At 34.5% G+C, this 16,422-nt stretch overlaps 2 protein-coding genes across 35 annotated transcripts in view; one reads left to right on the top strand and one right to left on the bottom strand.

Annotated features, from left to right (window-relative positions):
* NEXN (nexilin F-actin binding protein) overlaps positions 1–11,647 on the top strand; it is a 42,620-nt gene extending 30,973 nt beyond the window's left edge. For 10 of the 14 annotated variants that reach the window (XM_035018193.1, XM_035018192.1, XM_035018188.1 and 7 more), the window contains 6 exons: positions 557–745; positions 4,617–4,814; positions 7,683–7,904; positions 9,732–9,917; positions 10,160–10,520; positions 10,610–11,521. In XM_035018193.1, the coding sequence (XP_034874084.1) occupies positions 557–745; positions 4,617–4,814; positions 7,683–7,904; positions 9,732–9,917; positions 10,160–10,520; positions 10,610–10,623 (1,170 nt within the window). In that variant the 3' untranslated portion in view covers positions 10,624–11,521. Of the gene's footprint in view, positions 1–556; positions 746–4,616; positions 4,815–7,682; positions 7,905–9,731; positions 9,918–10,159 lie in introns of all 14 variants that reach the window. The other 4 variants (XM_035018184.1, XM_035018191.1, XM_035018197.1 and 1 more) reach the window with 3 other exon arrangements.
* The window catches only part of FUBP1 (far upstream element binding protein 1), a 33,065-nt gene continuing 27,672 nt past the window's right edge, over positions 11,030–16,422 (bottom strand). For 12 of the 21 annotated variants that reach the window (XM_035018205.1, XM_035018211.1, XM_035018209.1 and 9 more), the window contains 2 exons: positions 14,009–14,055; positions 11,533–13,082 (listed from right to left, as the gene is read on the bottom strand). In XM_035018205.1, coding sequence (XP_034874096.1) covers positions 13,052–13,082; positions 14,009–14,055 — 78 coding nt within the window. In that variant the 3' untranslated portion in view covers positions 11,533–13,051. Of the gene's footprint in view, positions 16,396–16,422 lie in introns of all 21 variants that reach the window. The other 9 variants (XM_035018218.1, XM_035018216.1, XM_035018210.1 and 6 more) reach the window with 5 other exon arrangements.

Below are 16,422 nucleotides of genomic sequence, written 5' to 3'. Positions count from 1 at the left end.
AAATAGAAATAATCAAATCATAAATTTCAATAAATATTTAATTATAATTTTAATTATAAAATCATAAAATTTGAATTTTATAAAAAATAGTTCCAGGTAATCTTTTATCTGATTAGGAAAAGTACCATAGTTCATAGTAAAATATCCATGAAAATTACAAAATGAGAATTTTATTTTACTACAGTAGAGACTCTCTATAGATATACTTGAAGCATAGTAAGTACACACACACACATTTTATGTTTTCTGGGAGAGTTAATATTTATTAGAACTCTTAAATGACCCCTTAAATTCTTTCAAACACTCAATTTATCTATTTAAAAATTTGACTTTCATGGGAACTGTTATTTAACTTGAGTACATCTTTATTTGGAATTTCTCCAAATTTAAATACTTTATCAGCTAAGAAATTATAAAGGAAGGGAAATTTGGTCAAATATATTAAGGGCAAGAAAATATTTGTGTGTGAGGTGGCCAGTTCTGTGCCTTTTGATTGATAATTCATTCCTGCCCTTGATGAATCTCAGTTCTTAGTAATGAGTTGTTTCTTGGTTAGGTAAATGAAGAGGAGGAAAACCAAGACACAGAAAAAATTTTAAAAGGGTACCGCCCTGGTAAACTCAAACTCAGTTTTGAAGAAATAGAAAGACAAAGGAGAGAAGATGAAAAAAGGAAAGCAGAAGAAGAAGCCAGGAGGAGAATAGAGGAAGAAAAGAAGGCATTTGCTGAAGCAAGGAGAAGCATGGTAAGATAGAATGTAACTGGAGAATGCCATTAGGATTCAGCTTTTTTAAGTGTGTTAAGAGGGGGTGCCTGACTGGCTCAGTCAGTATTGGAGCAAGTCTTGGGGTTGTGAGTTTGAGCCCCATGTTGGGTATAGCGATTACTTTAAAATTTTTTTAAATTTGGGGTGCCTGGGTGGTGCAGTCAATTAAGCATTCAACTCTTGGTTTTGGCTCAGGTTGTGATCTCGGGGTCTTGAAATCGAGCCTGTGTCAGGCTCCACGCTCAGCACAGAGTGCTTGAGACTCTCTCCCTCTGCTCCTTCCCCCTGTACTCAGGTACACACTCACTGTCTCTCAAATAGACCTTAAACTTTTTTTTAATTAAAAAAAATAAATAAAATAGAGTATGTTAAGAAAAATAATTAAACTTTAGATATTATTTCTGGAATCTTTCAAAAGTAGGGATAGCAAATAAGCTTTAAAGTCTCCTATGGCATTAACACCTATCAGTTAAAGGTGTTTGCTTCAGTGTAATGTTGAGAAGGTTCTGATTAAGTTGCTATGCCTGGCTTAAAGGATTGAGTATTATCTTCCTTCTCTGGGAAGGTATGTTTTCCAGAAGTATCTAAGCAGAGAGTTTCCTACTCTACCTTTCCTTCCATTCTCTCCATTCTTCTTTCCCTTCCCACATTTCCTCCTTCACTTCTTCCCTCCCTCCTTTCTTTCCTTCTTTCATTTCACCTTCCATCCCATCCAGTACATATTAAATGACCAAAGCCATTTAATCACAATTATTTAATTCTCCAAAATGCTCACCTATCACTTCTGGATATTGCTACCAAACTTAATTCCATCACAAAGTTACACCCCCTATACCACTTTTTAATGTTTGTAAAATATAGTTATCTCGCAAACTATTTTCAAGCAAGCTGACCTATAAATGCTGCATCTCCTTCTTGAAACATAAAAAGTAGGCTCCATGCCCAACATGAGGCTTGAACTCAACCCGAAGATCAAGAGTTGCAGGCTCTACTGATTGAGGCAGCCAGGTGCTCCCCCTCTTCTTGAAACATTTTAATTGGCTTCAGTGATATCATGACCTGGTTTTCTTCCTATGTCTGGGGGAGCTTCAGGCACATATATCCACGTGTTTATTTGGCTTCATTACCCATCCAGATGCTCAAATCAGAAAGTTGGGAGTCTTAAAGACTTCCACCTTCTCATTCATACCTCACATCCAGTCATTCACTAAGTTTCATTCATTCTACCTTCTAAATCACTCTAAAAATCGATCAGTTTTTCCCTCATTTCCACTGCTATTGTTATCCCTTCCTTGGGTCACCTATCTCCTCCCAGGTCACAGTTATCTCTAGCCTCAAACCAACTCCTATTTAATTTGCTTTCTTGTCTATAATCCATTCTTCTTTGTAAAGACAAGAGTGATCTTTCTCACTCTCTTCTCCTTCTCTTTCTTTCAGGTAAATTTGTGATACTATTTTGCTTAAGAATTTTCCACTTCCCTTAAGCAAAAATCTAAAAATTTTTTAAATCTAAAAAATTTTTAAAACTATTTCTTTATAATATTGTCCTAGTATATTTTTCCAGTTTCATTTCTTCGTTCTTCTTAATCTGCCATCTTTGTTCTGGACATACTAAATTTCTCCCAATTTCTTCAAAATACTGCACTCTTATCCATCTCTGGACCTTCATAAATGCTGAATGAAACATGCCCCTCTTTCCTTTCCCCATGCTCTGCTGTCTCCTGTTCATATTTTCCATTTCCTCTGGGAAGCCTTTCCTGAGAACACAAGTTCCAAAGACGTGTTCTTTCTGTGCATTCTTGTGGATTTTGTACTCCCCTGGCATAGCACTAATGTTGTATTGTTGTTGCTTACAGCTGTCGTTCTCACTCATGAGGCTTAGACTGTTCATCAGGCACATGGCACAAAGCATTCTAGCATAACAAATTTCCTATAAATGTTTGTGGAGTATATTAAAACTATCTTTTTAACTTATTTACTTGCTCAGTAAACGCTACCACTGACATGGGGCTTGAACTGACAACCCCACGATCAAGAGTTGCATCTCTACTGACTGAGCCAGCCAGGTGCTCCTTAAAACTATCTTGTGTGTAAAACTAGGTAATCCTTGATTCACAAATGATTTCTATGCAGAAACCCCATAAACATTGTGAAGGCACTTAATTTTTGGAGAATAAGCAGGTTCAGAGTGATAGACAAGTAGTAGCTGTGAAGATCAGGAGATCTAATGCCAGGGGCAGATTTTTAGGCTGAAACTGCCATGATTCACTATTAGAAAAAGTGTAGGAAGGAAAACTGCATTAAACCAAAACTCTAGTTTCCTAGAGGTATTTCTGTATCAGGAAAGATAAAATTTTTCCTTCATTTATGTTGTTGTTTTTTTTTTTTTATCCAGGGCCATATTTTAATTTTGTATTATAGCTCAGCTCATATATTAATAAAAATTTTTGGTAATCTTTGGATTGTAAAACCATGTAAACATTGTTTCTGAGTTGAGTTTATTCTTTGGTAAAGCCTGTCATACATAAAACAAATAATTACCTTTGCCTTCTTATTACCCTATGTCTTCTTTAGCCACAGGGTCGTAATTCAGGCCAGAGGTTTATTTTCTACTTTCAGGGGATAGAAAAACAGAATTAGGTAATTGCTTTTCATGGTAAAATGTATTCCAAGTCAGTGATTTAAAAGCAAAGTTTCTATTTGCAATTTAGGGATTGCCTTTATTACAGGGAATGATAATATAATAATAACAACTGCCATTGTGGGGGGGGGGGGACTCCTGGGTGGCTCAGTTCGTTGGTTAAGCTACTGCCTTCGGCTCAGCTCGGGTCATGATCTCAGGGTACTGGGATCAAGTCCCACATGGGGCTCCCTGTTCAGCAGGGAGCCTGTTTCTCCCTCTGCCCCTCCTCCCTGCTCATGCTTGCTCGCTCTCTCACAAATAAATAAAATCTTAAAAAAAAAAAAACTGCCATTGGGAGCTTACTATTGGGTATCCTACACACTATAAGTGTTTCCAAACTTTGTCATGACAACTGTATGAAAAGTTGTTACAGATAGGGAAACTCACAGAGGCTGGGTAACTTGCCCAAGGTCACAACTTAATGGCAGTTAGACATGTAATTCATGAAATTACAAAAAGATAGTCTAAATCATTATTTATAATTTTTATTAAGTTTTTGAAGGTTTGAATCCCACCTTTGCCACTTAATATTTGTGTTCACTCTGGAAAAGTTAGTACCTGAGTTTCTCATCTATAATGGAGGATATTAATAATATCTACTTCATAGGATTACAGGATTAAATAAATCAATGTAAAGTGCTTAGAATTTACATGGCAGCTCTAAGTATTATTATTATTTAATTAACCAGACAGTAAATAAATTAGTACAAAAAAATTACAGCATTAAGAATGATTTTTATCTGATTATGAAAGAATCATGGGTTATCTAATTCATTCAGACAAAACCATGATTTAATGGAAATGCTCTATTTTAATTAGCAGAATGGAAATTCATTTTAATTCAATTCAAAGTGTTCTCAGTATCAGAAAATCTTAATATCTAATTCAAATTACTCATAATACAAATTCAAAGGATTTCTTTGTGTTCATTGGAGCAGAAAACAGATGGTCACCATTTCCTCTGTAACCACAAAATACCTTAGTCTTATATTTTCTAGTAATTTCTCCCTTGTTTATTGTTTTATACTTTTGAAGAGATTTAGGTCTCCAAATTTTTAGTTCAGTGTGAAACCTTTCTATTCAAGTGATCACAGTTTCTACAAAAAAAATTTTTTTTTAAAGTTTGTGTAATTTTGGCAAAAATAATGAAAGAATCATTTTGAATAGGTAGTAGATGATGACTTCCCAGAGATGTATAAAACAATTTCTCAAGAATCTCTTACACCGGGAAAACTGGAAATTAATTTTGAAGAATTACTAAAACAAAAAATGGAAGAAGAAAAACGACGAACAGAGGAGGAAAGGAAGCATAAGCTAGAGATGGAAAAACAGGAATTTGAACAACTGAGACAAGAAATGGGAGAGGTGAGATTTTAAGAAATACCATTTATATTCTCCAAATATTTATTAATATAAGCATTTTACATGTAGTATCTTACAATAACTTTTTAAGTATTATTATTCACATAAAGGACACCCAGCATACCATGAGGCACTTGGTACAAGTTTTGGCATAGTTATGAGCACTTTCTAGCCTGCTATAACTCTGCTTCTTTCTTACTAGGTTAAAACATATATGATTGCAAGTGACTAACATACTACTATAGTACCTTAAGTAAATATTTCTTCCTATATACCTCACAATTATGTGGTTATATTATGATGGAGAATTGTTTCCTAAAGTGCTTATTACTATGCCCATGTTTTATATTTATTTTCCTTGAAATAAACTGATTAGTCAAAATAAAATTACAAGAGTACCATGGATACCAATAGAACAGTATCAGTTTGGCAAGTCTTTGAATCATTTTATTTTACTAAATTAGAAGACAGAACTGTCATGATAAATATTTCAGTATGATTTCTCTAGTATTGAAGTGAATTAAATAAATACATAAATATATATCTACATAAATATAGACTGTTACAGGGTCAGCTTCATGGGCATGCGACCTGGGCCCTCACAGGACCCTGTGCTCAGATAGGTTGTGCATAAGGTTTAATGTTCTAAGGTTGCCATCTTGATTTTTAATTTAAAAATTTAATTAAAGTAAAATTTAAAACTTAAAATTAACACCATCATCTTATCTTTGAATTTGTGTGTTTTAAGTGAAGGCTGCTTGGACAATGGAGCATGTGCTAGACTTTGAGCCGTGGCTCAAATCTCCTGTCCCCTGCCTCTCCATGGTGCATTCTCAGCTCTTTTCCTATCTCTTGATGCCCCAAGGCCCTTTCTAAAGGGTTCTTTCCCACAGCTGCCACCCTCCATCTCGATGGCCAGTTGTGTAAGCAGAAGAGGGGAGATAGAAAAAGGGGGCCAGCATTCCACTGTCACCCTCGACCTCTGATGGGGGGTAGTAGCTCTTGGCAGCAACATGAACAGGGTCAGGGATCAGCACACAGCCCGGTGACTTGGGGTGAAACGAGCAGTTGTTGTCCCAGACTCTAACTGGCAGTGATGTGGCATGTTTGGCAGGCAACTTGGTGGGGACTTTTTGCCAACTCCTGATCTAGGAACCGAATGGGATCCTATGCAGAGGTTGCAATCTCGTAGAAGTTGTCTCTTTTGTCATGGGCTGGGGCAGTGGACCTGTGGGGATATTTACTTCCTTGCCCCAGACAATTGAGAGACTGTGAATACTATATAAATATATAGGTAGTAATATCATGAATATGCTGTAGGAAAATATTCCAAGGTCTAGCCTTATTTTAAAAATGTAATAGCATTTATTTTATAAAGGATGACGAAAATGAATTGCCTAGGAAAACTTGTAAATTAGTTCAATCATTAATTTTGACCAGAATGATTTGGGAACCAATGATAGAAGGTACATAACAAACTTGTTAGGTTTCTGTTATTTTAGGAGTTGTCTGTTTTCACTCACATAGACTAAAAAGTGAAGGTAGTATAAATAAGTTCTCTTTTTTCCCCTTTGGTTGAACCAAGAAATTAACCCTCATGTTGTATCGTCCACTGTAACCCCACCCCTCTGCACCTTCATTCCCCTTCCCCACTAACCCCTCCCCACACCTAGAATCTAGGTCTTCTCCAGGAAAAGTATACCAGGAATAACTGCATTTTTTTTTTTTAACATTTCATATAGTGAGATTAGGGTTTAGTGTAAGAAGTATACAAAGAACTAGTAATAAACTGTGAAAAGCCAAGGGAAACCAGAATAAAAAGTATTTAAGATAAAATGGTTTAAAGAATTGGAGCCCAATTTTGGTGGACTCTTCTCTTTCTTGGCAGGATATAAAATTGAGACTAGAAGTGATACATATCAAATGTAGGGATTTTGCCAGGCTGTATTGTAGAAAGAGTTCATTCAGTTAACTTGAGTATTAAGAGTGATAATCAGGGGCACCTGGGTGGCTCAGTCATTGGGCATCTGCCTTCGGCTCAGGTCATGATCCCGGGATCCTGGGATGGAGCCCCACATAGGGCTTGCTGCTTGGCGGGAAGCCTGCTTCTCCCTCTCCCACTCCCCCCTGCTTGTATTCCCTCTCTTGCTGTGTCTCTGTCAAATAAATGAAATCTTGAAAAAAAAAAAGTGGTATTTATTAGACTATCATCAAAACAAAGACAGGAGGAACTTTAGGATACTCTGGCTCTATATAGAGATAAAAAAATCATGTCCAGGGGGCTAAGTGACAAGGCAAAAGGCCACACGGTATCAAAGTCAGAACTAGAACTTGTATCTGACTCCCAGCCCACTGTTCTTACAATTATAGTTCATCTTCCCCTAAACATGGATTTTCCTATGGTTCCTAGTATGTGTAAAGATTTTTATTTATTTGACAGAGAGAGACACAGCGAGAGGAACACAAGCAGGGGGAGCGGGAAAAGCAGCAGCCTTCTGCTGAGCAGGGAGCCTGATGCGGGGCTCAGTCCCAGGACCCTGGGATCATGACCTGAGCCGAAGGCAGACGCTTAACGACTGAGCCACCCAGGCGCCCCATAATCTTGATATGCATATTTTAGTTTTAGGAGGTTATAATGAAATATTAAATGAAGTTTTGAGCCATATCCCATAATGAAATATTTTAAATAAGATGTTACCTAAAGTCTTAAATTTGTAGCATTACTTTTAATCAGTAAATTTAGTAATTGTATTTAGGAAACAGGTTATTTAAGCTTTATTTTTGGCTTCAAGTAAGAAATGAACACCTTTTGGATGGTTTCTTGTACAAACTAATTTTCTAGTATTTAATATATAAAAATTTTTTTTGAAGGAAGAGGAAGAACATGAAACCTTCGAATTGAGTAGGGAATATGAAGAATTAATCAAATTGAAAAGAAGTGGCTCTATTCAAGCCAAAAATCTAAAAAGCAAGTTTGAAAAGATTGGACAATTGTCTGAAAAAGAAATACAGAAAAAAATAGAAGAAGAACGAGCAAGGAGGAGAGCAATTGACCTTGAAATTAAAGAGCGAGAAGCAGAAAACTTTCATGAGGTATACTGTGTTTAATAGTTACAGTATAGTAATTATGATGAACTTAGAAATGTAACATTGACTTTGAAATATGGTACTTAATCATAGGTATAAATAACAACCCGGGAACTAAACAGCAAAAGCACATTAAGATCTTAAGAGACTTTGAAAGGTTGCCTCAGTCTAGCATTGTTTCAAAAATGGCTTTTATTAGAATTAAATAGCCTATCGTGAACATCACTCTGGAAAAAATAGTTTAAAAATATTTATGGCACAGGACGCCTGGGTGGCTCAGTTGGTTAAGCACCTGCCTTAAGCTCAGGTCATGATCCCAGGGTCCTGGGATTGAGTCCCACATCAGGCTTCCTGCTCAAGTGGGGAGCCTGTTTCTCTCTCCCTGGCTGCTCCCCCTGCTTGTGTTGACAATAAATAAAGTCTTCAAAAAATATATTTATGGCACAAATTTTAGTTTGAATCATTAGAACCAGTGTACATATGGGTTAAAATAAACTCCAGAGATTATTCATACTTAAGGATGACGCCAGTAAAGCTTAATGATCTGCTCAAAGTCATGCCAATAATTCAGTGACAGAGCCTAAATTAGAATTCAGAGGACATGAATTTGAAGTACCTCCAAATATTAAAAAGGCAATTACTAGATGACCCATAATGTTCCTTCCAACCTAAGGTCTAGTTATGAATATTGCTTTAAATATGATCTGGAGAATTTTTTCTGCCAGAATTGCCATTTTATAATACTTAACAGCATTTAACTTATGTTCTTCTAGCAATGAATTTTCATCAAATAATCAACTAATAAAGCAGGTGTGAGAAATTGGGCAGGCCTTCAGAGACTGTTAGAAGACACAATGAAGAAACTGATGCAAAACATGCATGCACCTATTTTTCTTACATAGGCAATTATTTTAGAGCTTGTTTCAGAATTTCCTTCAGTTGGATGTGGTATCCTGAAGCAGTTTCTTAGTACTGTGAAATATAAATGGTGAGACTTGCAGACAGATCCATTAAAAGTCTTAGTTTAGAAACTATACCTAAGGTACTTTAGAAACCCTGAATCAACTGTACCTATAACCCGTTCTACTAAAACCTCCCTCAAAAGCCACCAGTGACCTCATTATCACCAAATTGTTTTACAGACTCGTTGTTTTAATAGTTTAAACTCTGCACTTAGATTATTGCTTATTTCCATGGTTTCCAACTCTTACCCTAAGTAGATGACTAACCACCTACTTCAACTCAGTGATTTCCCCAACTTCCAGCCAATGCCTCTTGCAGTTGTCTTTCCACTTACTCTACCTGCAAACACTCATATGCCATTTGACCATCAATATATTTTGTTGGGTGAAATTCATCTCAAAGACAGTTATTAGCGAAGAAGGGTGAGGAAGGAAATCATGAAGTGGGAAGTAACAGAAATTGCATTTTTTCTGTATTACATAGGAGGGTGAAGAGTGATGGACAATCTTGTGACAAGGGAGTATTTTAATAGTTGTTAAAATGTGTAACATCCCCACCCTTTTCTGTTAGTACTATCAGCCAGCACAGAGTTGGTTAAGCAAATAAATACACTGGGACTCCAGTGATATACCTTTACACTGGGAGAAAAGGGTTCTAATTGTCAGGAGACTGTTACTCAAATAAAACTTCCATTTTTCACAAATTAAGGGATAGTGAAAATCTCCACATCTGAGTATAGCACAAATATGTAAACCAAACATGCGTCATTATTTTGTGCCTATAAATGACAACTTCATAACTATTAATGCTTTAGTTCTTGTTGGTTTCTAGAAAACAAGTAATTCTTATTCTTGGCCCATTTTCATAAAGGAAGAAGATGTTGATGTCAAGCCTGCAAAAAAAAGTGAGGCCCCATTTACTCATAAAGTGAACATGAAAGCTAGATTTGAACAAATGGCTAAGGCAAGAGAAGAAGAAGAACAAAGAAGAATTGAAGAGCAAAAGTTACTACGGATGCAGTTTGAACAAAAGGAAATTGATGCAGCACTACAAAAGGTAGCAGGCTTACATACTCTATTTTTCAGATATGCTCTTAAAACACTGAGGGATTAAAAATAATTTTTTAATAGCTTTCAGGTCAGTGTAATGTTTTATAAAGTACACATTGTAGTAGGCATATTTACATGTTCTTTGGGAAGCAAAAACCCATTCACTCAGGAAATTCTTTTGCTAAACCGTTGTCCTGAAAATGCTACTTTAAACACCAACTTGAATGTGCTTATTTATATTTAATATAGAAAAGAGAAGAGGAGGAGGAAGAAGAAGGTGGTAGCATCGTGAATGGCTCCACTATTGAAGATGACGAGCAAACGAGATCAGGAGCTCCGTGGTTCAAGAAGCCTCTAAAAAACACATCGGTTGTAGACAGTGAGCCAGTTAGATTTACTGTTAAAGTAACAGGAGAACCCAAACCGGAAATTACATGGTGGTTTGAAGGAGAAATACTGCAGGATGGAGAAGACTACCAATATATTGAAAGAGGAGAAACTTACTGCCTTTATTTACCAGAAACTTTCCCAGAAGATGAAGGAGAGTATATGTGTAAAGCAGTCAACAACAAAGGCTCTGCAGCTAGTACCTGTATTCTTACAATTGAAAGTAAGAATTAATCACTTAATCTAGAACTTTTATTCTATTTAAATTTTTTTCCTTAAAAAAAAAATCACTCTTCTTCTTCTCTTTTTTAGCTGACGACTACTAGCTCCCCTTCCCTCTCCCTGGAACTTTCTCTCCCTGCCCCCCCGACTTTCTTACTACACCCATGTTTTCTGTGGCGGGGCCAAAATGGAAACCAGAAGTGCCACTATGTTGACTTTCTATTCCTTTTCATAATAGTCTTCAAAACACAAGCTCATCTAAGGAATAACTTCTTCCTTTCCAAATGATCACCAGATTCATCGCCATATTATGCAGAAGTTAAGGTGTATCTAATGGGGTAAAATGGAAAATTTACTCAATTATTAAAATACATTATTTTGCATGAAAGAATGTCATTTATGAGCTATTTTCACCGAAAATTAGTCCAAGATAGTAGAGATTTAATTTGGAACCTATCAATTTGAGTTTTCCTTAATACATCATTTTCCTTATAGTTTCAAAGTCTTTCTGAAGCAGAGAGGGGGAAGGGGTACCATTCCTTTCAAGGGAAAGGGGAAGCATGGAGAACAAGAGGAGGACTTTAAAGAAACAATTGCCAGAGAAAACTTAATGGAAACCACTGCCTATAGAGTTCTGAATGTTGAGAATAAATATTAACATGTACTTTTCAAATGTGTGTAATATATATTCAAGCTTATAAAGCCAATTTATGTTGTGACCTAGCCTGAACAAATTGTTTAGTGAGAAAACTTTGTATCAGTAGTTTATGCAGGAGAAAACACTTTCAACATAATGAACGATTTCAAGATCTAAGAAAAAAAAATGGCACAATCTTCAATTTTAAAATCTGGTCTTCAAGTTTGTAAATAATTAACTACCATGTTCTAGTACCAAGTTGTTTTGTATTTTAGTTTTCTGGAAGACAACTGTATTTTACAACGTAAACTCAGTAAAGTAACTTCTGTATTAAAAAATAAAGTCAATATTTTAGAAAAGAAAAACACTCTTTTATAATATTGATCAATGTACATTTATTTTTTTTATTGAGGAAACCATAATCAATACAAAATTACAGCAATCATGTGCCCTTTTACATACAATGTCATTAAAGCAAACTCTAAACCACAGTTTGTAAAGTATTCAATTTACCTCAAGTCCAAGCTGCATCTCCCTAAGACACTGTTCCCATCACAGTAGCCATTTTAAGCCAATCTTCTTTTTACACACGGGTAGTTTCTGTAGAGAACACTTTTCTCAGGACGAAAATGCATCGAGCATGCATAAGAAAAAATATATATATATATGCGCAAATACATTTAAGAGTTTCTATAGGGCTATCATTGAAGAAAATAAAACCTCGGGATTTGCTTCTTAAAAGCACCAATTTAAAAAATCCCTCAGAAATTTATACTGTGGCAAGAAAACTCAAGTGACTAAACAAAAAATAAGGTTATTTTCAGAGTCAAAATTATCTTTAGTATTGTTAAAATAATTTTAAAATGAGGCAGAATTTTCAGAAAATAAAAAGACATCCTCATTGATCATTTCTACATCCTTATTCTAGACAACAGATGTTTGCAGATAGAGCTGGTTCTCCTGGCAGAGTATTCAAACAAATGTTATCACTTCTGCATATATTCCTATTTCCCTCTTAAGGTACTCTGCCACTCCTACCCAAACCCACCCTTATGAATTAACTACCAAGGTATTTGTCTAAGGAAATATTTTATAATGTTTATAAACAACTAGTATCAAATCATTAGTTTTAGTATTAAAACCATTTTCATTAGTTAAAAGTATACTTTTCATTTCTAAAAGAAACATCAAACCATAAGAATTCTACATAACACCACTCTAAAATATCATTAAAAAATGAAACACATTGTCAAGTTTTTTAAGTGCTAAATAAAATAAATCAGTTCAATTTCAATCTAAACATTGTTTCTACCACTCCTAACATCCATTGCATTCAAGTCAACTGGCTCACCTTTTCTGCTTTCCATTTATTTCAAGGTTAAGATTAGCGCCATTTAAAAAAATGCAGTATCAGTGAAGGCTTATGGTAATGAATAGAAAAAACTCGAGATAGAAACAATGCCCCAATATCTATTAGCATTCATCTATATTTTATAAAAATGCAAACTACAACTAACCAAAACTTGACAGGCTCTTAAGGTTCAAAGAGCTCCTTTGTATTATCAGTCTTAACATACCTATCATTGACTATTAAAACAATACATACACACACATAAATGTGGTGCAGTAACTATATAACTTACAAAATTTAACAGTTCATGGAACATTCAAGATCAAGCGAATAGCACTTTAAAATGAAAAGTGATCAAAAGCAGGTACATTACACCCTATACCATATTATGTATGGGAATACATTTCATATTTCTCAATTATGATTTGCCAATTTTACCTTCTACATTGAGCCCTTCTATGGTCCATGCTCATCGGCTCACCAATGGCATACACTCAAAGGATTCCTCTTTATGGGTAACTATCTCAGGACCTGATTTTATGAGCTATGATTTGGTGCTTGCAGCATCTTCAGCACTGTGTGTGAAAATGAAGGCAGTATTTTTGAATATTTTTCTTTGTTGTAGAGATAAGCAGGAGTTTTTAAAAGGATCAGCACATTTTAGAAACTGAATAAACAAAACTGATATGATGCTGCTTTAATACATTCATCTTAACTCAAAATATGTACCAGTTAAAATCATCTATAAGAACACAAACATTTTAAACTGGCAAAAAATAAATGCAGCGTCAGTTATTAAAGTATTATAAATCAGAAAAATACTGGTTGCTATACAGATTATGAAAGGTTATTTGCTATACAGTTAACATTTCACTGATGCACATGCCTTATCAAAAACATACTGCCAGTATTCCTTATAATTTTTTCCTTTTTCAGTGTATATAAAGATTATGAAAACTGAATTGTCTAAAAAAAAAAGTCATAATAAAACTCTGACCAATAATGTCCTTACTGAATTATTATACTTCAAGAATAAGAAAAAAATAAAGATTCCAAGCTTTGGAGGGCAAAGAAAATGTCCTGTCAATCATAAAAAGATTGTGAAGGCTGTTGAAGTTTCTAACCAAGTGATTTCCTAAGTCTAGAAAACTGTAATTGCCCTTTCTTAATTTTAACAATCCCTCTATAGTTGGGAAAAGATCACAAAAAGTTTGGATGTAGTTCAATTACAGCAGCAATCTACTCATCATTTTTTTCGTTTTCATAAAAAAAAAACAAAAAAAACCCCAAAAAACAAAAAAACAAAAACCATTACCCAGAAATGTAAACAGTTGTTTGAACAACTTACAGACTTTCCACTGAAATGGTAGCATAAATAACAAAATACATTTTGGGGAAGCAGTAGCAGATTGCTTTTGAATTACACAACCACAAAAACCTCACAGGGACAACATTAATGTACTGAAATATTTATTTATATATGTCCTTAGGTTGTGCTTACCTGTTGCTTTTTGCAGCAGAACCTAAGGTGGAAGGTCTGGGAAGGCACTGTGAAGTATAAATAATTGCACTGTTTGCAATTAATAAAGATTTTAAACCTTAAATGAATCAAAATCAACAGCCTCCAATTTGTGAGTTATGATACTGAATCCAACTGAACTATTTCTTCAGTTTAATTAATAAATGCACCACTTTCCTAAAAGGTCATCTATAAAACAGTATCATGCAAAATACTGAAATTGTTCATGTCAATAACCCTACTCTTAAAGATAACACATAACTAACTCCTTACTAAACTTGAAACTAGAACTATATATCCATATCTAAGTAAGGGCAAGGGAAGTCACTCCACGTTCTATAAAACAATCAAAAACATTTCAAAATATCTATAATGAACTGAACTGCTATTTTCTACCCTGTAAGTAATCTCAACATTTTTGTCCTTGTACATCTCCCTTAATAGTATATTCAGAACAACTGGTGCTCCCCACCAATGAAAGAACTAATATATATTTATGAAATGGTGTTAAACTGCTACATTGCTTAATATTCGCAAACTGAAAACCACTTCTGTCTGATACATTTCAAGTCTTTCATATTAATATAGAAGATATGCATATTGTACATTGAAAAACAATATATTTTAGGAGCACCAATGAGTAATACTATTCAATTTTAATGATCAGTTTTCTTTAGCTATAGCTAAAGCATATCAAAAATACTTACCCATTAAGCTCACTTAAAAAAAAATACAGACCTATGTATTATTCTATGTTAAATTAAGAAGCAGTTATGGTTTTCCAAGATATCAGCACTGTATTCCAACATAATATTCACACAAAGTATGGCATTTACATTATGTGGAACATTGACAAAAAGATACTGTTGCAGTTCATCAATTTGTCATTCTGATGTACTTACAGTGCAATGCTCCTTGAAGGAACACAATCAAGGATGATACACAGCACAGTCCTCCTCACCCCTACAGAGCTAGTTCTATACTGGCTGGATCAAACCTGCACTTCAACAGACAATGGCAAGACAGACTGTATTTGCATGTAGTCTAATATATTAATATGCAAAGAGCCAACAAATATGCAAAGAGTAAACAATGGATTTCAACAAAATATCAGAACTTCAGCATGAGTGTTATAGAGTAATAAAGTGATTTCAAGTACATAAAAACTTAAGTTGATTCAATGATTGGACTTGTGCATTTACAGAACAAAGCTTATCTATACTGCAAAAAGAAAAAAAAAAAAAAAGAAAAAAGCTTGAACATTTCCATACCCCAATGTTTCAATGGCAGATGCACTGTAGCTATACTTTTTGCATACTATTCACTTTTCTACCCTAAATTTAAAAAGAAACACACTAATATTGTATACATTGAAAGTTTCTTTACATGAAAAAACTTCTTAATCAACTACTCATATTCACTATCCGAAAACTGTTTAAAAATTAGTTATGCTGAAATAGTCTTGGAAATCAAGTAATTATTAAATTAAGAACAGAAAGGTTAACTGTTATAGCAGCAGTACAGATCTGAAACAGTGGTCATGTATAAAAGGAAATTTCACTGTTAATGCAATGGAAGTATGCCAAAAGATCACTGTACACACATGCAGGTTTTAATCAAACAGAAGGAAAAAAAAATGAAGATATCAGGATTACTTGTGCTGAAACAGCCAAATACAATAAATGGAAAAGATCCTCCAATCTACTACTATACTGCAAGGGGGAAAAAACATGCCAGTGTTTAAAAACTCAATTAATATTTCATGGGGAAAGCTTATATATTTGTGTATATGTATCTTAATTTATCATTGCTAAGAAATTATGAATCCTTTAAATACCCACATATCCAACTTACCGACACAGGAGGTTTCATATCATTTATTGTAAAGCACAAAACAGGCATTTTAAAAGTGAAAGTATACATTGAAAAAGTACATTTATATCACAAAGCATTGACCACATAATAGTTGCAAATACATTTGCTGGAATGTGTACATCTACACTAAATACTAAAAACAAACCAATTTTCATTTCTACACAGAAATATTAACCTCCTATCAGTAGTGATAGATATTTTGTACATTTTCAAAAAAAAAAAAAAAAAACACTATTTTAAACCAAAAACAAATTAAGATCTTCATCAAGTCGTCTGCATCCATATATTTAACAAAGGTTTTTTTCCCCCACACAATGAAGCAAATACTGTATTGTCCACTTCTTATTATTGGCCCTGTGCAGAAGAGATACATAAGAAATACACAAAAAGTTAAAGAAAATCCTTTAAATGGAGCTAACTCAGGAGTGAATCCTTTAAGAAAGAAAAACTGGTTAATATAAATGGTGGTGGCTTCTTGCATGATTTGCAAATCCCTGGGGGAAAAAAATTTATTTTTAAAA

The sequence above is a fragment of the Mirounga leonina genome, unplaced genomic scaffold (genome assembly GCF_011800145.1).
Source record: "Mirounga leonina isolate KUSES-001 unplaced genomic scaffold, KU_Mleo_1.0 Mir_173, whole genome shotgun sequence".
Taxonomy (NCBI): Eukaryota; Metazoa; Chordata; class Mammalia; order Carnivora; family Phocidae; genus Mirounga; species Mirounga leonina.
This window is presented reverse-complemented; position numbering and strand designations above follow the sequence as displayed.